Raw genomic sequence first — 24,801 nt, 5'->3', positions numbered from 1 at the left:
GCTCTGTTGGTCGGGGAGGGAGCAAGGTCTAGCATTTCGCTCTTCGCTACGTTGATCTTATAACCTGAGCATTCCCCGAATCTCTGCAGCATCTTGAGGACTTCAGGTAGGTCTCGGTCCGGACGCTCCAAGAACAGGAGGAGGTCGTCCGCGAACAAGGCCACCTTAGCCTCCTGATTGCCTACTCTAATCCCTCTCACCTGCTTTGTGGCCTGTAGCTGGCGTGACAATGGTTCTATCGCAAGATTAAAAAGTAAAGGGGATAGGGGGCAGCCCTGCCTGGTCCCCTTCAATAAAGGAAAGGGAGGGGATAGGAAACCGGGGGTGGATACCCTCGCCAGAGGGGAATGATACATGGCCGCTATAAGATTGTGGAAGGCGGCAGGGAACTGCATTCTCTCTAGGACCGTCCGCAACCATCCCCAGCTCACGTTGTCAAAGGCTTTCTCAGTATCTACCGACAATATGGCTGGGGATGGGTGCAGGTCCGGGCGCAGATGGACTTCATCAAGGACCGCGATCACCCTTCTAATGTTGGATACTGCTGCCCTCCCCTTGATAAAGCCAACCTGTACCGGGGATATTAATCTCGGGAGGATGAGTGACAGTCTGTCCGCCATAATTTTGGCCACTATTTTGAGGTCCACATTGATTAGTGAAATGGGCCTATAGGAGTCTGGAAGAAGAACGTCTTTCCCGGGTTTTGGTATTACAACTACATGGGCTGTATTGCTTTGTGGCGGGATCACTCCATCTCCTGTCAAATAGGTGTTGTATAGTTTGGATAGTGATACTGACACATTGTCAGTTAAGATGGAATAGAAGTCCCCGGAAAATCCGTCTGGGCCAGGTGCTTTATTTTTGGGCAAATGAGAGATAGTTTCCTGCACCTCTGTTGCCGTAATAGGGGCATTCAGGGCCAGGCTCTCTTCTTCCGATAGGGAAGGTAAAAGATCCAACCATGGCTCAAGCGAATTTCCTAGGGGGGGGTCAGCGGAGTAAAGCTTTGCATAGTAATCCCCAAAGACCTTATTAATGTCAGCGGGGGAGGTATGATATGTGCCTTGTGCATCTCTTAATTTAGTGACATGTGAGGGAGGGTTGGGGCCTTTGGCAAAGCGGGCCAGTAAACGGCCCGCCTTGTTTCCATATCTAAATAGCTGTGCCTCCAGGTGGGAGCGGCTTAAGGCCTCCTTCTTCTTGAGCCACAGGTCGTAGTCAGATTTGGCTTGTGACCATGCTTTCTGAAGTGTCGGGTTAGGATTTGCGAGAAAGGCGGTGTAGGCCACCCTTAGTTGTTGACTATAGTGAGCGAGGCGAGAGTTTGCTTTTTTCTTTTGGGAGGACACGTAGGCCATTATTCTACCCCTTAGCACCGCTTTCGCTGCATCCCAAAAGAGTTGGGCATCTTGGGTGTGAGCCTCATTATCGGAGGCATATGTCATCCACCATCCCCTTAACATGTCTTGAAAAGACTCATCCTTCGCCAAACCTAGGGGGAACTTCCACTGGAAGTCAGATCCACGGGGGTGCAGGTCAGTTACATCTAGACTAACCGGGGCATGGTCGGAGATTACCATCTCATGAATCTCAGATCGCCTTAATCTGGGAAGCAAGGGGGCGGATGCCAAGACGCCGTCAATACGGGACCAGGTGGAATGAACAGAGGAGAAGTGAGAGAATTCTCTCCCATCTGGGTGTAAGTGGCGCCACGTGTCGGTAAGACCGACTGTGCTAATAAAGTCCCCAAAGACGGCATCATTGGCAGACACCCTCCCCGGACCCACCTGTTTCCTTTTTCTATCCTCCAAAGGGGAAGGGACTGCATTAAAATCCCCGGACACCAGGACATGTCGTGACGGATCTGCCATCATTGATACCGCAAGCTCTGAAAAAAAGGGGCGAGAAGAGTCATTAGGACCGTATACATTATGAATTAGGAATTCTTCTGTACCAGTGTTTATTTTGACTACACAGTGCCTACCCTCTGTATCGCAACCCACTAGGGAAGCTGAACAAGAGAAGTGTTTGCTGATGAGTGTTAGCACCCCGGCCTTACGGTTATCAGAAGATGACCCAAACACTGGCCCCACCCACAATTTTCTCATTCTGTCAAAGTCAGCGGATGGTAAGTGGGTCTCCTGTAACAGGACCACATCAGGACGTAATTTTTTCAGATGACGTAGGACCATCATGCGTTTATGTGGAGATTTAAGCCCTTTAACGTTCCAGGAGATTATCCGCATAACCTGACAGAACCGAATAGATCATCTTCTGGCAACATGGAGAGAACGTACTGCGAGCATTTCCCCCCCCCCACCCTCCCATACCAACTCCCAACCAACCCTCCCACAACAGGACCCCCCCCCCTCCCTCCCTTCCCAACCCCCAACCATCCCGACAACAACTGTTAACATGTAGTGAATAACCATCACAAACAACAAGGCAATCCCTAAGTGCTGATACCAGAACGTGTCTGGTAGGGATCCATGGTGCCTCATGGCCACCTTTTTTCCATGCGACAAGGCACAGGAGAGTACCTTCCTCCACATCTTCTAATGCCTTCATCCTTGGAGAGCATATCCCTGCCTCCGTTAGTGAAAAAAGGTATATCCTGTGGTGTGATTCACCGTGTCCCAGGGGAGATAAAGCTGTTGGCAACTTCCCCAACCAGGGTATAGACGGGGTAGCAGGATGCTTTCTCTAAAGGTAACCATAACAAGTCCACCTCTGAGGGTGGTAAGACCCGAAATCAACTGTGGGGTCCAGAGAAACATAGAACATAGCTTAGCCCCGGCGGGGCATAGGAGCGGAGCCGGAGCCTTCAAACCGGAGTAAGGGATGATCTCCTCTTGCGCTGTTCTTTGGGTAGCGAGTCACGAGACATCTCGGACCTCCTCGACTCTGTGGGCCACGAAGAGCTGGGGGGCCGCAAGGGGGACCTTGATGAGCTGGGCAGTGGATCTCCAGGGGGTCGCTCCTCACCCGGATCGGGATGAGTAGGTAATCCATCCGGCGGACGCAGGATGTAGGAAAGACCGTCCGCTGCAGCATCAGGAGAGGTGTAGGAGGAAGTGGAGCCGTCCTCATGAAACACCCGCAGGGTGGCTGGGTATATCAGGGCGAACTTGACTTTGTGCTTAAACAGGTCAGAGCATAGGGGTGAGAACAACCTGCGTCGTCTAGTTGTCTCCACAGAAAAGTCACTGAAAATCAGCAGCTTGCGATTCTGGTACGACAGCTCACCTTTATGGCGCCGAAACGCCTGCAAAATGTCCACCTTGTCAGTAAAGCGCAGAAATCTCACTATTATCTGCCGAGGTCGCTCTCTGGGTAATAGCGGCTTGGGTACCCCTTGTATCGGGCCCTGGCGTAGGTCCGGGCCGAGTCTATGGGCTCTCTCCACCTCGCATTCCCGTGGTAGCCGCAGTAGCTGGGGGAGGGTTACCTCACAGAAATGTCTCAGATCTTTGGCCGGGACTGACTCTGGTACCCCCAGAATTCTCAGGTTGTTCCTGCGGGACCGGTCCTCAAGATCTTGGACCTTGTCCCACAGGTTCTTATTGTCTTCTTCCAGGGCGGCAAGCTGGGAGGATTGCTGGCCTATAAAGTCCTCCATGTTCTGCATTCTGGTTTCCACCTCATCCAGTCTCTCAGCATGTAGATTCACGTCAGACTGTAGTTGCTTAAGGGAGGTGGCGACTGTGGATGAGAGGGCTTCCTGCAGGTCAGGGGCTAGTTGTTTGGCCACCTCCAGGGCGATCTGCCTGTAATCTAGCTGGGGAGGTACCTGGTCGTCTTCTTGTTCCGAGTATTCCTCCTCAGAGAGCGTGCTCCCTGCATGTGTGGTTGCGCCCGCCATCTTGGAGCCTCGAGGCGCCGTCTTGCCTGCTTTCCCGGTCGCCTTGGTACGTGTTTTCTGACCCATTTTGTTGATAAAACGGTCCATGTGGGTCTGCTCTGCCCGGTGTCTCGTGTGGGTATTCGTAGGTAAGAGATTGCGGGTGTTATTTGCCTGGGACGGGAGCGGAGGCACGGAGCTGCTCTTCCCTGCGACCTCACAGCATGGCGCCGGAACCGGAAGCCAACAGACATCAGTTTTACATTACTTTCATTTTTTTTTTTAGTAAACTTTGTAGCATTTTAATTAAAGTACATGTTTTTCTTTTGTCAGATTTTTGTGGTGTTTTTCCCATAGTAGATCATGTGATCATTGGTCTCTCTTTGAGGCTGGATTCACACAGTGTTTCCCCACAGGTTTGTGGAATACTGCTGCTGCAAAACGAGTCAAAACCAGAAGTGGATTAAAAGTAATGGGTAAAAGAAAGGCGGCACTTATATGTCTCCTCCCTGCCGGATCCACTCCTGGCTTTGGCTCAAAAACTGCAGTGGCCGTTTCCAAAAAACTGCCATGTGTGAAGTCGGCCTCAATCACATGAATTATAATGGGAAAAACAAAAACCGTAACAAAACACAACACATACATGTATATAAAGATAAGGCACTGTACCTAGAGCACTCACCAACGTCCCAAAGCGAAGAAAACACCAAGAAGTACAAAGCATTGATTGTAGAGACTTTCACATAACATCCGGCTCCGACATTTTCCTGCAAATAAAAAGAATGCCAATAAATATAAACCACAGACAGAGCTGGATACAGGAGTAAAAACCTATTAGACATACACAAGGCGATATTTCAAGGCACTAAATTTCTTCAAATTCAAACTCTTAGTTGTGACTGTGAGTGTCCAGGAGGCGGGGCCCAGCTGGTCAGGTGATACCCGATTATCGCTCCATGGAATAGATAGAACGATCAGCCGATGATCGTGTCATCGGCTGATCGTTCATTTAGGTTCAAACCTAAAATCATCGGTCGCCACCCGCGCATGGCTATGTGGAATAGCGGTGCGCGGTGGGCGGCTGACGATTTCAGCAGCACCATACATTACCTGTCCAGGCGCAGGTCTTTTCCTTCTTTCTCCAGGTCCCGTGCCGCAGCAGCTTCGGAGTGGCCTGTCTGAACTGAACTGGCCAGGACCGCCGTGGCCAGTGATTGGCTGAGCGGTCTGTCAGTTCAAACAGGCGCTCCGAAGCTGCTGCGGCGCAGGAGCGGGAGAAGGAGAAGACCTGCACCTGGACAAGTAATGTATGAAACAAGGGCTGCAAGGACACCGGTAACAATGTCATTGCAGCCCTTACTAAACGATTGTCGGGCCGTGGAATAGGCCCAGTAAACGAGCGCTGATCTAGCAGATCGGTGCCCGTTTACATCGTTGATCGGGCCCTGCTCGGCCTGTGGGGTAGGACCCCTAGTCTTAACTAAGTTTCCTCTATCATCATGACTGAGGGCCAAGCCAAAACAACAGTCAAGATGGTAGGGGAGGGTCTAGGGAGGGAAGCAGGGCTAGGGAAGGGGTGGCACTTCAGAGGTTAGGCCACGTCTTTAAGACACTTACAGGCACAAAGGAGGGATCTGACGCCTTACAACATCACCTTGGGTATGGTAAAAAATGTCCATTAGTTAAAAAAAAATCTTGTTACATATTTTTCATCAAAGGTGTACTCAGATATTGTACTTCAAACATACTTTAACCAGGATTTTGTTCACAATTGTCAAAAAAATAATACATAAACACCTGAAAGACGTCATCTCATCACATAGATTCATGCAGGGATCACATGCTGGCGGATCATAGGCTGCAGGCCTGAGGTATCTGCATGCTGTGAGTAACTGGCTGAGCAGGGAACTGACCGCTCCCTGTCTACTATTCTCCCTGACTGCATCTGTGTGCAAAGATCCAGGGCACAGGGCCAGAAATCCAGGGAAATCACTGCAATCCCAATGCCCGCTGCTAACAACACATTTAACCCCTTCACGTTAGTAATTTGTATATATGCGTACCTACTGCACATACCCCGTGTAGTAAGAATGTACACTAAGGGGGTTGATGTGTGTGGGACAGCTGCAGTGAGAGCGATCCCACACACATCAGTGTCCCGGGAGCCCAGCATAATGATAGGCATCTGCGATCATTAAACCCTTAAATGCTGTGATCAAAAGCAATCGCATCTTACTCAGTGAGAGGACAAGCACCTGTCACTGAGTGAACGGGACCCGCGCAGCATGGCGAACGCTTGTACCGACAGGCGGGGTTAAGTGACTTACCTCCGTCTTGTCGGATAGGCGATTTATGCATAGAGTCTGCTCTCAGGCAGGCTCTATGCATAGATCTCTGAAAACACTGATCTATGCTATGCTATGGCATAGCATAGATCAGTATATGCAATCTAATGATTGCATGTTTTAAATTTAAAAAAAGTGTAAAAAAAAAAATGATAATAAAAAAGTTTTTAAAAGTATTAAAAAAAACCTTTTAACCTCTCCAATAAAAGTTTATTATACCTCCTTGCCCATTATAAAAATAAAAATATAAAAAAAAAAAATAAATACACATATTATAATATAGCGTGTGGAATTGTCCGATCTATTAAAATAGAACATTAATGTTCCCACACGGAGAATGGCGTAAATGGGGGAAAAACACCAGGATTGCTGATTTTTTTAAATTATATATCAGAAAAAAATTTATAAAAAGCGATCAAAATTTTTCTGTTACACCAATATGATATTAATAAAAACTAGAGATCATGGCGCAAAAAAATTACACCCAAACCAGCCCTGTAGGTGGAAAAATAAAAGCGCTATGGCTCCTAGAAGGCGAGGAGGAACATTGCATTAATCTGACCCGGACATCCGGGCATCAATGGGCTCAGTCTTGAAGGGGTCAAAGCCGGATCATCTGTTTTAATAAATCTAGGCCAGTGTATTTCTAATTTTCTAGTTTGGATGAAACCTCCCCCAATAGGCGGCACATAGGACTGACTAATATCCCCTATATAATTTTTTTCTCTTGTCATGTGATAGGTGGAAGAAGAAGGTGATGAACGCACCGTGGATTTACAGGTATTCACACTACATGAAAAAAGCATGTACCTGCTTCACCCCATAACAGCATGGAATAAAGAGGGATCAGAGAGTCACATGGGGCCCAGAATGCACCAATAAAAACCTCAATTGTCACACAGAAGTATTTTAGCCCCCTAAGTCCTCTGCAAACTGATATGAGGCCTATATAATATCCTAAATGACAGGGGCCACTAGGTGCTGCTTGGTGTGTAAGACCTATGTGTGAGACAGGTAGCGCTCTAGGGCCACGTATGTGACACATCTAAAAACTGCAGAATCAGGGAATATACTGAGTTGCATTTCTCTGCCAACATCGGCTGCTATGTTACAGAACACGACTAAAAGAGAAAATGGGGAAAAAAAGAAATCACATTTTTAAATTCTAAGTTCATTTTAACAGAAGTTGATTTAAAAACTTTTTTTTTCCCACTGGGGTTCTCCTTTATGGGGGCAGATTAGAAAATGAGCTCAGAATCACTTAGATAAAAAAAGTTTCTGCCAAGTTTATCATGTGGGAATTGAAAATTCTGAAAGTTTTAAATGGGACAAAGTAACAATGATCCTAACCAAATATCTGTTCTCTGTTACAGCGATGAGAAGTACCCGCTGGGCCTGCAGATCCCGAGCCTGGAGACCATCATGTAAGTAGAAGCAGCAGATTGTCGCCTTTTCTGTGGCATATGACAGACGTAAGGGGCCTGAAGAGGCGGAGAGAAGGTGCGGCCTCCTTTTATAACTAATATAATGGCTTACGCCTAAAAACAGAGGTAAGTCATGGCAGAAATCTACACCGGCTCCGGAGCAGATATAGATTTCTGCACCCACCGTGTGGCAGGTACAGGTCACACTGTATTTCAATGTCCTTAATAAATGTCCCCTTATTTACATTGTTCTACATACAGTGAAGAGGAGGAAGAGGAGGAAGAGGACTGGACTGAGGAGATCCACGGGTAAGGAATCACAAGTACTGTGACTGCAAGTTTTGTTTCTTTCCTTCCAGTATAGAGAGAGGAGATGTGGGAGGACAGGACAGGGGGCGCTCTAGGTAGAGATAGAATTATATTTTCTGTCTTCTCTATTCTATCACTAACAGGAGCGATGACGACACCAGCAAGGACGCGGAAGACATGGAGGATTGGGAGTAAGTATCTCATAGCAAAATATCAGGCACATAAACATGTTCGTAAGGGGAGGGGGTCTCGTCTTAAAGGAACACTGCACACTGCAGCAAAAGTTTTTTCTTTCAAACAAACTGGTGTCAGAAAGTTATATAGTTTTCTATATTACTTCTATTTAAACATCTCAAGTCTTCCAGTACTTATCAGCTGCTTTATGTCCTGCAGGAAATGGTGTGTTCTTTCCAGTCTGACACAGTGCTCTCTGCTGCCACCTCTGTCTGCGTCAGGAACTGTTCAGAGCAGGAGAGATTTTCTATTGGGAATTTCTACTGCTCAGGACAGTTCCTCTCAGGTACAGAGGTGGCAGCAGAGAGCACTGTGTCAGACTGGAAATAATACACCACTTCCTACAGGACATACAGCAGCTGATAAGTACTAGAAGGCTTGAGATTTTTGAAAAGAAGTAAATTACAAATCTGTATAACTTTGTGACATTAGTTAACTAGAACACATTTTTCGCTAGAGTGCCACTTTTAAACAAGACGCCTACGAAAATTAGTGTTTGGAGTTATTTAAAATTTTACATTACTTGCATTAAAATTACATTTTTTTCTTTTGTTAGATTTTTGTGGTGTTTTTCCCATAGTAGATACATTTTTTGCAAAATAACAGCAAAAGTTATCTTTTGTATACAAGTAGAGAATGTCATCTTAAATGCTAGCTGTTCAAGAATTTTTGTTTTACAAAAAACATTAAATGTATCAACGAAAATTTAATACTTAGATAAAGTCCGATGTGTCATGGAAACCTCAGAATCACTTAGATACATAAAAAAGGTTACTGCCATGTAATAAGTTACTGCCATGTAATAAGTTACTGCCATGTAATAAGTTTCTGCCATGTAATAAGTTCATCATGTCAGAATTGAAAAACAGGGCAACGATGATAAGGGGGAAACTGGCAGTGACAACAAGGGGTTAATAAATATCGGGGATGAAATTCATGTTATTCTTGAGAGAACAATAAATAATATTTTCTGAAAGTTTTAAATGGTACAAAGTAAGAATAACCCTAACCAAACATCTGTTCTCTGTTACAGGGATGACAAGAACCCACTGGGCCTGCAGATCCCGAGCCTGGAGACCATCATGTAAGTAGAAGCAGCAGAGATACAACCACCCATCTGTATTCTCTGGGTGGATATAGGAGTCCAATGGCATCAGTGCTCATAAACTCCTCACCCAAAACTCTGTATATCTACATGTGCCCAGGGTCGTATTACCAGCTGCTGCTGCGCTAGGCACTAAACCTGAAGACGCCCCATCTTGGGGGGTGTAAGGGAGAGTGGTTTCAGCCAAATGCATTTCTCTACTTGTAGAAACATTGTATAAATAGTTTATTTTACAGTTTTTAACTGCTTAAAACATAAGCAAATTTCCACATTGCATCAATGATTAGAGCCGTCTACATATTGTCTGAGGGAATTCTCACCACAGGATTAGTGGATTGGTAGGTAATAGCTCCAGGCCTCACATTTACCACCGCCACACCAAACCTGACCAACACCGACATACTGTGACTGGATAACACCGCCATACGAGACCCGACCAACACCACAATATTGTGACTCGATAACACCGCCATACCAAACCTGACTAACAGCGCCATACTGTGACTGGATAACACCGCCATACTGTGAGTGGATAACACGGCCATACCCTACCAGACCTGACCAACACCACAATATTGTGACTGGATAACACCGCCATACCAAACCTGACCAACAGCACCATACTGTGACTGGATAACACCGCCATACCAAACCTGACCAATACCGCCATACTGTGACTGGATAACACCGCCATACCAAACCTGACCAATACCGCCATACTGTGACTGGATAACACCGCCATACCAAACCTGACCAATATGGCCATACTTTGACTAGATAACACCGCCATACCAGACCTGAACAATACCACCATACCGGCCTTCCCCCTTTGAAAAGACACCAGATAGATTTACTGGCAAGTCTAAAGCGAGGTGGAGGACCACGTCATAAGCTGCTCAGCTGCGATTGGCTGAGCACAGTTATGCTCAGCCAATCGCGGCTGAGCTTCGGATGACGCTGCAGAGGGTGGCCGGCACTCGGAAAGATCCGCTGGCCACCCGAAGAAGACGTCACTGCTGAGGATCGGAGACCGTGGTCGGCACGTGACAGGTGAGTATAGCGCACCACACTTCCGGGTACACGGGTGGGGGTGGTGGGACACGGGGAAGGGGGCCATTCACAGACATAACATACATTACAAAGTTGTATAACTTTGTAATGTGTGTTATTCTGTGAATAATTTTTTGGCGCCGGACAACCCCTTTAATAAATGTCCATATATACATATATATAAAAAAGCTGGTTTATGTTCTACATACAGTGAAGTGGAGGAAGAGAAGGAAGAGGACCAGATTGACGACATCAACGGGTAAGAAATCACATGTACTATGAATGCATGTATTTGTTTTTTACCATCCAGTATAGAGAGAGTAGAGGTGGGAGGACAGGACAGGGGCGCTTTAGTTAGATATAAAATCATATTTTTCCATTTATTTGACTGGCATATATTCACATTCCAAACTGCTGACACTGTGAGAGAGTTATTAAGGTCCCCATACACGCTATAGCTGTGTTGGCAGTAGCTGCCATACATAGTACTATACTATACTATAGGATAAGCTATACAATGTGTAATATAACAATATATTTATATCTGTGCTGGTTCATGTTCTATATACAGAGAAGAAGAGGAAGAAGAGGAGAAGGCCATGGTGATCCCCAGGTAAGTAAACAAAGCTTATAACATTGTAAATGCAAGGGATTAATGTTATTTCCCATCCTGTATAGAGCGAGAGGATAGGGGGTGCTCTGTTTGGAGGTGGGCTCATATCTCTATTGTGGGTAATGGAGAATATTATATTGCTGAGTCCTGACTGTAATATATGTAGCTGCAGGAGCTGATGAATAGAAGAATACATTTCCTTTATATTGTTTCTATATAATGTGCTCAGTAATTCGGGTTTCTTACACTAACCATTTATTTCTGACCATTTCCTGGTCATTTCTCCTCAGTAGAAGCAGCAGCAGGAGGAGATCCATCTTATCCAGGTAAATATAAGTGATGATACATTTACATGACACCACATGGCTATTGCTGCACTGCACCTCCTCATGTCATCACTATATATTACCAGTCACATATAATAACCCAACAAAGGCCTCATGTATATAATACAGCCAATACATGGTGCCGCCATATTCCCCCTGTATCCCACCCACTAGGATCGCTCTGATGCCCCTCTCTCCAGTCTATTCTCCCATCACTGCTGTGTCCCCAGAAGACGTGTCTGATCTCAGGAAAGTCATGCCGCTTCTTTTCTTTCCCTTATAGACTGCGGGCGCTGTTCTGCTGCTGCTGCACCATCCAGGAGGAGTAAAAGTGAGTAACCAAAATCTCATCACACCTCAGGCTGCAGATCACTGTTATCCTGATTGTATTTTCATATGGAGATTATATATGTAACTGTGATTATTAATAATGTTACATCATGTTCCTATTCTGTTAACACTTTGCTTGGTATATCTCCCATCTAGGTAACATCGCGCCCCCAGTGTGAGGAGAAGACACCCCGACCATCTGGAGTCGTCTGGAGGAGGAGGCGTCTGTAACATCAAGGGGTAAATGAGACGCCCATAAGATCAGGAGGAAACATTTACCTCATATGGGGGAGGAGGAGCCCCCCTTTACCATCGGAAATAGGAGGACAGGACACTCACAACACCTAGAGGAGTCTGGAGGAGGCCCCCTTAAAGGGGTTTTCTAGGTAACTAAAAAGGTGTTACATTTCCTACCTCTCCGGCATCTCACTTCTGGTTTGGTCTCGTCTCCTACCAACATCTCCTGACGTGGCATAAGGGCGGTGAGCTGAGACAGTGGGGCAGGTACTTTGTTGCGAATGTCACATGTGGGCGAAACTGGTGGCGGCCAATGTACAAGCAATGTTGTCCAATGTCATCATGACACTGTGAGTACATTGGCCACTGCTGGAGGCGAGTTTCACCCACATGTGGTGATCACAGCATAGTACCTGATCTACTGTCTCAGACCTTAGCCAAGTCAGAAGATGTTGGGATGAGATGAGTCGGAACTGGAAGTGGGACCCTGGTAAGGGGGGAAAGGAAACACCTTTCTAGCTCCCCAGATAACCCCTTGTAACATCTAGAGGCAAATTTGGGGCCCATAAGATCAGGAGGATTTATTTGCCTCAAATGGGGGAAGGAGGAGCCCCCTATTACCATCAGTAACTGGAGGACAGGACACTCACAACACCTAGAGGAGTCTGGAGGAGGCCCCCTTAAAGGGGTTATCTAAGTAACTAAAAAGGTGTTACATTTCCTACCTCTCTGGCATCTCACTTCTGGTTTGGTCTCGTCTCATCCCAACATCTCCTGACGTGGCATAAGGGCGGTGAGCTGAGACAGTGGGGCAGGTACTTTGTTGCGAATGTCACATGTGGGCGAAACTGGTGGCGGCCAATGTACAAGCAATGTTATCCAATGTCATCATGACACTGCGAGTACATTGGCCACTGCTGGAGGCGAGTTTCACCCACATGTGATGATCACACCATAGTACCTGATCTACTGTCTCAGACCTTAGCCAAGTCAGAAGATGTTGGGATGAGATGAGTCGGAACTGGAAGTGGGACCCTGGTAAGGGGGGAAAGGAAACACCTTTCTAGCTCCCCAGATAACCCCTTGTAACATCTAGAGGCAAATTTGGGGCCCATAAGATCAGGAGGATTTATTTGCCTCAAATGGGGGAAGGAGGAGCCCCCTATTAACATCAGAAACTGGAGGACAGGACACTCACAACACCTAGAGGAGTCTGGAGGAGGCGTCCTTAAAGGGGTTATCTAAGTAACTAAAAAGGTGTTACATTTCCTACCTCTCCGGCATCTCACTTCTGGTTTGGTCTCGTCTCCTACCAACATCTCCTGACGTGGCATAAGGGCGGTGAGCTGAGACAGTGGGGCAGGTACTTTGTTGCGAATGTCACATGTGGGCGAAACTGGTGGCGGCCAATGTACAAGCAATGTTGTCCGATGTCATCAGGACACTGTGAGTACATTGGCCACTGCTGGAGGCGAGTTTCACCCACATGTGATGATCACACCATAGTACCTGATCTACTGTCTCAGACCTTAGCCAAGTCTGAAGATGTTGGGATGAGATGAGTCTGAACTGGAAGTGGGACCCTGGTAAGGGGGGAAAGGAGACACCTTTCTAGCTCCCCAGATAACCCCTTGTAACATCTAGAGGCAAATTAGGGGCCCATAAGATCATGAGGATTTATTTGCCTCAAATGGGGGAAGGAGGAGCCCCCTATTACCATCAGAAACTGGAGGACAGGACACTCACAACACCTAGAGGAGTCTGGAGGAGGCGCCCTTAAAGGGGTTATCTAAGTAACTAAATGGTGTTACATTTCCTACCTCTCCGGCATCTCACTTCTGGTTTGGTCTCGTCTCCTACCAACATCTCCTGACCTGGCATAAGGGCGGTGAGCTGAGACAGTGGGGCAGGTACTTTGTTGTGAATGTCACATGTGGGCGAAACTGGTGGCGGCCAATGTACAAGCAATGTTGTCCAATGTCATCATGACACTGTGAGTACATTGGCCACTGCTGGAGGCGAGTTTCACCCACATGTGATGATCACACCATAGTACCTGATCTACTGTCTCAGACCTTAGCCAAGTCTGAAGATGTTGGGATGAGATGAGTCTGAACTGGAAGTGGGACCCTGGTAAGGGGGGAAAGGAAACACCTTTCTAGCTCCCCAGATAACCCCTTGTAACATCTAGAGGCAAATTAGGGGCCCATAAGATCAGGAGGATTTATTTGCCTCAAATGGGGGAAGGAGGAGCCCCCTATAACCATCAGTAACTGGAGGACAGGACACTCACAACACCTAGAGGAGTCTGGAGGAGGCGCCCTTAAAGGGGTTATCTAGGTAACTAAAAAGGTGTTACATTTCCTACCTCTCCAGCATCTCACTTCTGGTTTGGTCTCGTCTCCTACCAACATCGTCTGACCTGGCATAAGGACGGTGTGCTGAGACAGCGGGGCAGGTACTTTGTTGCGAATGTCACATGTGGGCGAAACTAGTGGCGGCCAATGTACAAGCAATGTTGTCCGATGTCATCATGACACTGTGAGTACATTGGCCACTGCTGGAGGCGGGTTTCACCCACATGTGATGATCACACCATAGTACCTGATCTACTGTCTCAGACCTTAGCCAAGTCAGAAGATGTTGGGATGAGTTGAGTCGGAACTGGAAGTGGGACCCTGGTAAGGGGGGAAAGGAAACACCTTTCTAGATCCCCAGATAACCCCTTGTAACATCTAGAGGCAAATTAGGGGCCCATAAGATCAGGAGGATTTATTTGCCTCAAATGGGGGAAGGAGGAGCCCCCTATAACCATCAGAAACAGGAGGATTAGACTCTCACAACACCTAGAGGGGTCTGGAGGAGGAGCCCTTAAAGGGGTTATCTAGGTAACTAAAAAGGTGTTACATTTCATAACCTCTCCGGCATCTCACTTCTGGTTTGGTCTCGTCTCCGACCAACATCTCCTGACGTGGCATAAGGGCGGTGAGCTGAGACAGAGATGCAGGTATTTTGTTGCGAATGTCACATGTGGGCGAAACTGGTGGCGGCCAATGTACAAGCAATGTTAACCGACGTCATCATGACACTGTGAGTACATTGGCCACTGCTGGAGGCCGGTTTCACCCACATGTGGTGATCACAGCATAGTACCTGATCTACTGTCTCAGACCTTAGCCAAGTCAGAAGATGTTGGGATGAGATGAGTCGGAACTGGAAGTGGGACCCTGGTACGGGGGGAAAGGAAACACCTTTCTAGCTCCCCAGATAACCCCTTGTAACATCTAGAGGCAAATTAGGGGCCGATAAGATCAGGAGGATTTATTTGCCTTATATGAGGGAAACAGGTGCCCCTTTAACATCAGAGACTGGAGAACTAGACTCCCTTAACATCTAGAAGAGTCTTCAGAAAGGGCCAATCTCAAAGCAAATGAGTTGAATTTATCATCTAGATAATTTATTTATGTCAGATGGGACAAAAGTGGCAGAGCTTCTTACCCATCCATGTTGTCAATGGCAATGGTGGGGCCCTATTCTCCAGTTTACCGTGCCCCACCCTTCATTCTGAAAATATGTTATATTAATATTAACCTCTAAGCCCAAGGGAGGGGCAACTCTTCAGCCATGGCTTCCTCGAGGTTTCCTCCACAGGGGGTTTTTCCTCGCCTGAGTGCTGCTGAGTGACTCTTTGTGAGTCGGAGGTCTTTTTGCAGTGTCATGTAATTTTAAATAAAAATTGACACCTAATTACAATGTGTTGTGTGTTTATTTTGCTTCTCTGGTTTCACTTATTTTGCTTTGAAGTTTAAGGTCTATCACATGTTGCAGAGTTATAAATCCTCAAAGCTACAAATGCAGACAAGGCACTACCCAAAGAAATAATATAACTAATGAATAAACACAAGAAAATAATGATTCCTCAAACTGAATTAGCATGAGAAAACACAGAGCAAGGACTACAGATGAAAGCATGCCAAATGAATCGGTGGCACTTCCAGTAACAAATAATGATATAAGAAATAAGTCAATCTAAGTGATAAGGATATACTTTATTGGTACAAAAAGCAAGTGGGACAGACAAGATAAAAACACGTAAAATACACAGACAGTGTCTGTCCCACTTGCTTTTTGTACCAATAAAGTATATCCTTATCACTTAGATTGACTTATTTCTTATTTTTTACTGGAAGTGCCACCGATGCATTTGGCATGCTTTCATCTGTAGTCCTTGCTCATAAAACTTGACATCTGACATCTGACAAAGAAACACCTCCTTCATTTCATCTCTGTCTGGAGTCCGCCTGACTTTAAAGACGTGAAATTCAAGGGAAAGGATCGGGACTTAGAACCCATTCACTTTAAAGGGAACCTGTCACCCCCCGTGCCAGGGTGAAGGCCGCCTGACCCCCCACTACAGCCCTGGATACATACCCCATCTCGCCAAGTCCTACTCCTGGAGCCAGTCTCGGGACAGAGATATCCTTGTCGGAAGCCCGGCACTCGCACTGCAGAGATGAGTTCGATGCCCATAGAGAATGAATGGTGACAGGTCTCCTTTAATACCCTTGTAGACATCTAGATATATCTAGAAAGATGTGAATCTATCATCCAGTATTGAGTCTGTGGTCACAATGTCGTGACTCAGCTTCCCCAGCAGCCTGGACTGAAAGTGTGTCTGTATATGGCGGGATTTATTACTATGTAACTAGGCAAACTTGGAGTTCAAAAGTGGGGGAACTTGTATGAACATTACACCTATGTGAAGCTTGTATCATTAGCCCCTTAACGACATTGGGCGTACGTATACGCCCCCGCAGGGTGGGCTTTAACGCAAACGGGCGTATACGTATGCCCGATGTTTCCCCGATCGCTGTGTGTTCACACACAGCGGTCGGGGAAGATGGCCTGCGCAGGCCATCTCTGCTCGTCGGCACGGGGGATGATTAACCCCTCCCGTGCCGACGATCGCTGCTATATGCTGATCAATACAGATCAGCATATAGCAGCTGAAAACAGCTTTCCGGGTCATCGGTGACCCGGTGGCCCGGAAAGCAATGGCGATTGGTGCTGTCCGAGATAGCACCAATCGCCATTAGTGTCCTGGGGAAAGATGGCGCCGATGCCACCCCCACGATCGCAGTGATAGGCCGGCCAGTACCGGCTGGCCCATCACGGCGATCGTACTGTAAAAAAACTGTTTTGTTGGGTTCTGCACCCCTCAGCTAGGTAGATGAGCGGTGCAGAACAGGTGTGTGTGGTGCAGGTGTACCATACTCACCTGATCTGGCCGTCCGGAGCGAAGATCTGCGGTCCGCGCCGTCCTCGTGTCTTCTTCGCGTCGCTTCCGGGTTCGTTCGTCCAGCGTCGGGAATCTTCGGAAACACTCGGGTTTGGCGGGCCTCGGCAATCTTCGGCAATCTCCGGCAATCTTCTCTCTACTGCCCCCTAGCGGCTGATCAGTGAATATAATTTACTGATCAGTTGCTTTGGGTTAAAAAGATTTTTATTTTTTTTTTCAATTTTTTTTTTCTTTTTTTGCGCCCTAACATCGCTGAGTACTGATCAGCATCGCACGTAAGTGCGCCGCTGATCAGCAACTCCTCCTTTTGGCGTAGGGGCGTTTTTTCCCCCCTATATCCTACCGCCACTGTCTGCTGATAAGTGCCGCACATAAGTGTGGCATTTATCAGCAGCTCCTTTCTTGGCGTAGGTATATTTTTTCTTACTGTCAAAAAAACACGTAAAAAACACTACACTACACCACACTACATGGAATAAAGTTTTACACTACACCCACTACACATTTACATACCCCATATACCAATCCCGTATAAAGATGGCCCCCAGGGTGTTTTCGGTGTCAGAGGCATACGTTATTATTGCCTCCGACACTGAAACAGCCAGTGAGGATGAATGGGGGGGATCCTTCTTTCCTCCATTCATTCTCATCATCATCATCATCCAGTGACGTGTCTGGGGGTAGCGTAGCGTACGCTGCCCCCCAGACACGTCTTTTCCGCCAGTACCATCCCAATAAGAGATGACGGTATGGCGTGAAATTCTACAAACTCTGTGACAGTACCTCAGGGTACTCTTACAGATTTAGGGTACATGTACACTGCGGAATGGCGAAGGATAACCCTTTGTGCATTCCACAGCTGGCACCCGCCGGCGGACTGATGCAGGCGTGCGTCTCAGCCCGTGTCATAGACTCCATTCTATGCACGGGCGGATTCCGTTGTCCGCCCAAAGAATGGACACGTTCATTCTTTGGACAGAGGGCGGAATCCACCCGTGCATAGAATGGAGTGTGACACGGGCGGAGACGCACGCCTGCATCAGTCCGCCGGTGGGTGCCAGCTGCGGAATGCACAAAGGGTTATCCTTCGCCATTCCGCATTGTACATGTACCATTACAGTGTATGAAGGAAGGGACACCCGAATCCAGCCCCAGATGCCCCCAGATGAACCCACTCCCCCCCTCCCGTCCTCAGAGTTAGTGGGGAGATTGTCCGGGAACTGATCTTTCCACTGCTGGATAAAGGTTACGGGGATAACTTTTATACCAGCACCCCCTCTTCCGGTCCCTCGCTGCCCGAGCTACTGTAGCTTGTGGCACGATCTGAAAATATCAGAAGCAGTAATAAAGCCCCAATATTTAGCAGCCATGGAGCGGACCCAGCGCTTCTGGATATGAAGGACCCCATATCGCACCTGGGCAACATTTTCCAGGTGACGTCCCCCACACTGGAAAACAGGGGACCCCAGAAGAAGTGCAGAGTGTGGGGTAATAGGGGGATCAGGAAGGACACCATTTTCCAGTGTGACACCTGTCCTGATCAGCCCGGCCTCTGCATATTGGATCGCTTCAAGGTGTACCACACGTCACTGGGGTTCTACATTATCTAAATTCTGTCCCTTATTCCTATTTCAGGGGTCACGTTGATCCGGGGATTATTCTGATCGCCATTATGGAGTCAGAAAGGAATTTTTTCCCTGTGATGAGGCTACTGTTGTCTGCCTTACGAGGGTTTTTTGCCTTCCTCTGGATCAACACAGGTTGAGTTTGATGGACACCTGTCATTTTCAACCTTATAAACTAATAATTGGCCTTATACCCCCAAATAAATTAGAATTGTCCCTTTTCCCCAGCTAAGTAGGTATGGCCGCCATTCCCATTAGAGACTTGCCATGATGCAATTACAAAGCCTCTGTGCTGCCAGGACAATAGAAACCCCCCACAAGTGACTCCATTATGGAAAGTAAACCCCATAAGGAATCTAACAAGGGGGGCAGCGGGGATATGGGCCCTTGGTGACGGGCACATTTGTGGCGGGAAAATGAAAAAATGGTATTTTTTATTTTCACAGCACATGTTCCACATATGTGCCCGTCACCATTGGGGTCCATATGCTCACTGTACCCCTTGTTAGATTCCTTATGGGGTGTAGTTTCCAGAATGGGGTCACTTGTGGGGGGTTTCTACTGTCCTGGCAGCACAGGAGCTTTGTAATTGCGACATGGCCTCCATCCTCCATTCCAGCCTCTAAATGGCGCTCTGTCCCTTTGGTGGCTTGCCCTGTGCCCATATGGCACATTATGCCCACATGTAGGGTATTTTCGTACTCAGGGTAAATTACCCTACACGTTTTGTGTTCACTTTCTTTTTCAACCCCTTGTGGAAAAGGAAAAAATCAAGGCTAGACCAACATTTAGTGTAAAAAAATGTTTAATTTTTACACTAAATCATTGATCTTGTCTTGATTTTTTCATTTTCACAAGGGGTTAAAAGATAAAAAAAACACTAAATGTGTGGAGCAATTTCCCCTGAGTACGGAAATACCCCACATGTGGGCATAAAGCGCCATGTGGGTGCAGGGTAAGCCTCCAAAGGGAAGGAGGCTTTTGGAGGCTGGATTTGGCTGGAATGGATTTCGAGGGCCTTGTTGCATTTAAAAGGCCCCTGTGTTGCCAAGATAGTTGAACCCCCCCACAAGTGACCCCATTATGGAAACTACACCCCTCAGGGAATGTAACAAGGGGTGTAGTGAGCATATGGACCCCACTCGTGACGGGCACAAATGTGGAACAATATGGCGTGAAAATGAAATATTACATTTTTTACACTATATTGTTGGTTTAGCCTTAAATTTTTCATTTTCACAAGGGGTTAAAAGAGAAAAAAACACACAAAATGTGTAGAGCAATTTCCCCCGAGTCCGTAAATACCCGACATGTGGACATAATGCGCCATGTGTGTGCAGGGCAAGCCTCCGAAGGGAAGGAGCGCCATTTGGATATGGACCCCTTGATGACGGCCACATTTGTGCCATGAATGTGAAAAAATGAAAATTTTCCCTTTCACGTCACATTGTTCCACATTTGTGCCCGTCACCAGTGGGGTCCATATGCTCCCTTAACCCCTTGTTAGATTCCTTGAGGGGTGTAGTTTCCAGAATGGGGTCACTTGTGGGGGGTTTCCAGTGTCTTGGCAGCACGAGGGGTCTGTAAATGCGACAAGACCCTTGAAATCCATTCCAGTAATATCCAGCTTGCAAAGGCCAATTGGCGCTCCTTCCCTTTGGAGGCTCGTCCTGCGCCCGCTTGGCACTTTATGTCCACATGTGAGGTATTTCCGTACTCGGGAGAAACTGCGCTACACGTTTGGTGTTTTTTTTTTCTTTTATCCCCTTGTAAAAATGAAAAATTGAAGGCTAGAACAACATTTTAGTGTAAAAAATAGAATTTTTCCTTTTTTACACCACATTGTTCTGAAAATCTGTGGAGCACCTGTGGGGTCCAGATGCTCACCGCACCCCTTGTTACATTCCTTGAGGGGTGCAGTTTTCTAAATGGTGTCCTTTTAGGGGTGTTTCTTATGTTTTGGCACCCCAGAGCCTCTGCCAACCTGAAGTGGTACGGTCAAAAATGACCAAATATAACAGAGGCGTTGAAATTCACTAGGCGCTCCTTTATATCTGAGGCTTGTGGTTGCGTCAAATAGCGCAATCGGGCCACGTATGGGGTATTTCTATAAACTGCAGAAACGGGGCGTTCAATATTGGGGTGCATTTATCTGGTAATAGGTTTATTATTATGAAAAATATTGGATTACAATAAAATCTCTGCACAGAAAATAAAAATTTTCAAATTTCTTACACACTTAGCTTTTATTTCTGTGACTCCCCTAAAGGGTTAAAAAAAACTTTCTGGATGTGTTTTTGCAGGGTTTGGGGGGTGTAGTTTCTGAAATGGGGTGCTTTGTGGGGCTTTCTAACACACAGTCCCCTCAAATACACTTTAATAAACCTGAACAGGTCCCTAAAAATATCTGATTTTGAAATTTTACAGAAAATTTGGAAAATTGCTGCTAATGTTTTAAACTTCCTATTGTCTAAAAAAAAATGAAATATAGTTTAATAAATGCCGCCAACATAAAGTAGACATGTTGCTTATTCTATTTAATATATAATTTATGTGGTATAACCATTTTCTGTATAAGCAGAAAGGTTTCAAAGTTGGAAAAATGCATTTTTTCACAATTTTTCACGTTATTTTGGTGTTTTTCATAAAGATTCGTTATAAGTATCGACTCCAATTTACCAGAAATGTAAAGTACCATATGTCACGAGAAAACAATCTCAGAATCAGCCGGATAGGTAAAAGCATCCCGAAGTTATTAATGACTAAAGTGACACAGGTCATATTCATAAAATTTGCCTCTGTCCTTAAGCTCTGTCCTTAAAGGGAACCTGTCACCCCCCGTGCCGGGGTGACAGGCTCCCGACCCCCCGATAGAGCCCCTTATACTCACCTAATCCCGCCGGGTCCCGCTTCTGGAGGTGGTCGGGTGACGGAGATCTCAGCCGCTGCAGCCCGGCGCGCGCGCTGAGAGATGAGTTCAACGCTCATAGAGAATGACGGAGCGCTGGACTCTCCTGTCATTCTCTATGGGTGTTGGACTCATCTCTCAGCACGCGCGCCGGGCTGCAGCGGTTGAGATCTCTGTCACCCGACCACCTCCAGAAGCGGGACCCGGCGGGATTAGGTAAATATAGGGGGCTCTAACGGGGGGTCGGGAGCCTGTCACCCCGGCACGGGGGGTGACAGGTTCCCTTTAAGGGGTTAGGGTTTGATCTTAATGTCTATATTGCTAGACAAAGTACTTTACATACAATGCAGTCAGGCAGCACATTATATGTTTGTGGAAAGCAGCAGGCACACGTCCTCATCCGGAGCGCGGAGATGGTAGCGGGCCGAGTCCTGTTAGTAACATAGAAAAAAAGAAAGAAAAATGGGAATCTCTAGCTCCAAAAAAAAAAAAAAAAATCCAAGTTTATTGAGTCCACATAGAAACTTCACAAACTGACATCAATACCCATAAAATAACGCCTATGCGTTTTGGAGACAAGTTCCTTAGTCATGATATAGTACATGAATGGGGAACCTTCGGCCCTCCAGCTGTTGCAAAACTACAGTTCCCATCATGCCTGGGCAGCCAAAGCTAAAGCAACAGCTGGAGGGTCAAAGGTTCCCCATCCCTGATATAGCACAATCTTGTGACACACATAGATACTTATATATCCCAAATATTACAAACACCTGGATTTCACACCGCTGGACTACACCTCTCCACCGGAAATCCTCTATGTAGCCAACTTATACAAAAAATGCATCATATATACATAAAGAACAGTAAAAAAGTGCATGTACACTCAATATATCAGTATGACATTAATAAGTGTATGCTAGATCATTCTTGAGAAGTCTGGAGTTTTTTTGTTTTTTTCCTTACAATCCGGCAGAGGTAAAAAAGAAAGGGAACAGCTGCTTATCTCTCCCCGTGCCTGCGAATCGCTGTGCTAGAAGGTCGGGGGCCCCACTGGAAGCCATTTTCCTTTGAGTTGTGATAATTTCATGAGTAGGGAAAATGCCCTATCCAGCAGATGGACAGCCCTCTCAGCCAATCAGTGACTGGAGTGACATCCCACCCCAGTCACTGACTGGCTGAGCGGGCTGTCAATCAGCTGGGTTGTGACGTCAGCAGCAGGGAAGATCCTGGAGCCCAGCAGGGGTCCCGGGGCTGGTCAGATGGCAGATGGCCGCCATGGGGAAAGGTAAGTTAGTGTTTTCGCCGTCATTCCCAAAACTCTCCCTGAGTCCGGACTTCTCCTTTAATCCATATGGGGCACAGGTCTCCAACTGCAGTATCCAGTACGCTTTCCTTAGATCAGGGGTAGGGAACCTTTGGTCTCCAGCTGCTGCAAAACTGCAACTCCCATCATCTCTGGACAGACAAAGCTGCACCAAAGGATGAAATCCCGGCGAGGGACAGTGAGAATTTGGCCTCCATGGGAAAGCCGACTATCTGCAAGAAGAACTGGCAAAAACTGAAAAAAAAATTGTGCTGTAGTAAAAGCTCAGTAACCTGCAGCATAAAATCCTTCAGAACCTTTACTGGAATTATTGCACTTTTCAGGGTGAAACCTTAAGGCCACAATCCCCATATGGTGAGGGATACTGGTATAGAGGGCAGTACCATCACATGATGCCACATATACAATGAATTCCAGGACACATCTCCTATCCTGGCTACTAGAGATTCCCTGTCCCTTACGTAGCTTGGAATGTGAGTAACAAGGGCTGCAAAAGGCGAGATTACCATAGTACCCGCTCACATTGTATACTCTCAGATCCCACTCCACCCTATATAGGAACATGTCCATACACGGGGCGTGAGACTGTATGGGGAGGAGGTCCGTCCGTCCATCCTTATATCTGGGGAAGAGAAGAAACAGGCGGAAATTGAGCAGAATATCACTGCACTTATTTCTACTACAGAACAGTTTCTTACCCCATCCGATTATGGTTTGTTACCATCTAAAATTACGAAAACTCTGAATGAATTGGAGGAATTTATTATAGACAAAAAAATAAACCCACAAAGTTTAACTAGGAGCTAAAGGATTAGTTATCGGACACAGAATACACCGAACAGGAGAAATGTAGAACAAAAAGTACGCCATGCCCTTTATAAAATATAGCAGCAACAGCAGCACAGGAAAAAATGCAAAAATAGATGTAGTGCTTGCCTCACCAAACCGGACCCAGGTTCGTGTCAATCCAGGGAATGCAGCAACAGACAGCACTTCAAATCAAGGAGTGTTTTATTATCACCAGAGTGCGATGTTTCGGCTCAACAATAGCAGCCTTTCTCAAGCAGTGATGCCCTTTACTAACACATCCAGCTGGTGAGAGTATCAGAGGGAATGTTACGCTTAGCACCACGGAGCTGGACACCTCGGATACTCAGACTGAGTTGCTGGGATCGGAGGACGGCCATTATCTACCACCGGTGATATCTGCCAAACAGCACAAATACCAGATATCAGCATCACCCACATATAAGATCTGTTCAGGAATTTTTATTGGAGCTGGAGATCCCTCTTTTCTTTATTTTTTTCTATACTATGTAGCCGCTTTTTGTGGCCCAGCATTGCTGTTATTATGTGGGCACAGAATCCCATTATACCAGCATTGGTGACCCATAAGGGCCAGTTACATAGTCACATACAGACATTGCCAAATCTACAGGGAAAGGTGAGCTAGAGTGAACATAAAAGAGAGGATCCATAAAAATAACTTAAAGGAGAAGTTCGGCCAAAAGTATTTTTTTTTAATATGTTATTACTTATGGAAAGTTAGACACATTCCTAATGTACATTAATTATGGGAAATGCACATATACTGCTATTTCTCTTAAAGTGACACTGTCACCCCCTTTTTGAATTCTGACCAATTAGCTTTTTTAATGCAGATTTTGCTTAAGAAGTTTCTGAGCACCAGGTGCGTTTGCAGTGCCCCTGTACTGTCCGCAGAATAGAATCCCCCCAAAAGTCAACCCATTTTCGAAAGTACACCCCTCAAAGAATTCATCTTTGGGTAGGATGAGCATTTTGACCCCACATGCATTAGAGGAAAGTATTC

At 46.4% G+C, this 24,801-nt stretch overlaps 1 protein-coding gene across 1 annotated transcript in view; it reads left to right on the top strand.

Annotated features, from left to right (window-relative positions):
• LOC138801249 (FK506-binding protein 5-like) overlaps window positions 1–11,995 on the top strand; it is a 179,962-nt gene extending 167,967 nt beyond the window's left edge. Inside the window, exons 22-31 of the mRNA XM_069983855.1 lie at window positions 6,928–6,966; window positions 7,560–7,610; window positions 7,872–7,919; window positions 8,063–8,110; window positions 9,187–9,237; window positions 10,520–10,567; window positions 10,880–10,921; window positions 11,215–11,247; window positions 11,531–11,578; window positions 11,734–11,995. Coding sequence (XP_069839956.1) covers window positions 6,928–6,966; window positions 7,560–7,610; window positions 7,872–7,919; window positions 8,063–8,110; window positions 9,187–9,237; window positions 10,520–10,567; window positions 10,880–10,921; window positions 11,215–11,247; window positions 11,531–11,576 — 406 coding nt within the window. The 3' untranslated portion in view covers window positions 11,577–11,578; window positions 11,734–11,995. The remainder of the gene's footprint in view (window positions 1–6,927; window positions 6,967–7,559; window positions 7,611–7,871; window positions 7,920–8,062; window positions 8,111–9,186; window positions 9,238–10,519; window positions 10,568–10,879; window positions 10,922–11,214; window positions 11,248–11,530; window positions 11,579–11,733) is intronic.
• Window positions 11,996–24,801: the final 12,806 nt, after the last annotated feature.

Source organism: Dendropsophus ebraccatus, chromosome 9 (genome assembly GCF_027789765.1).
Source record: "Dendropsophus ebraccatus isolate aDenEbr1 chromosome 9, aDenEbr1.pat, whole genome shotgun sequence".
Lineage (NCBI taxonomy): Eukaryota > Metazoa > Chordata > Amphibia > Anura > Hylidae > Dendropsophus > Dendropsophus ebraccatus.
Note: the sequence above shows the minus strand (reverse complement) of the source record. Positions and strands in the feature narration are given on the sequence as shown.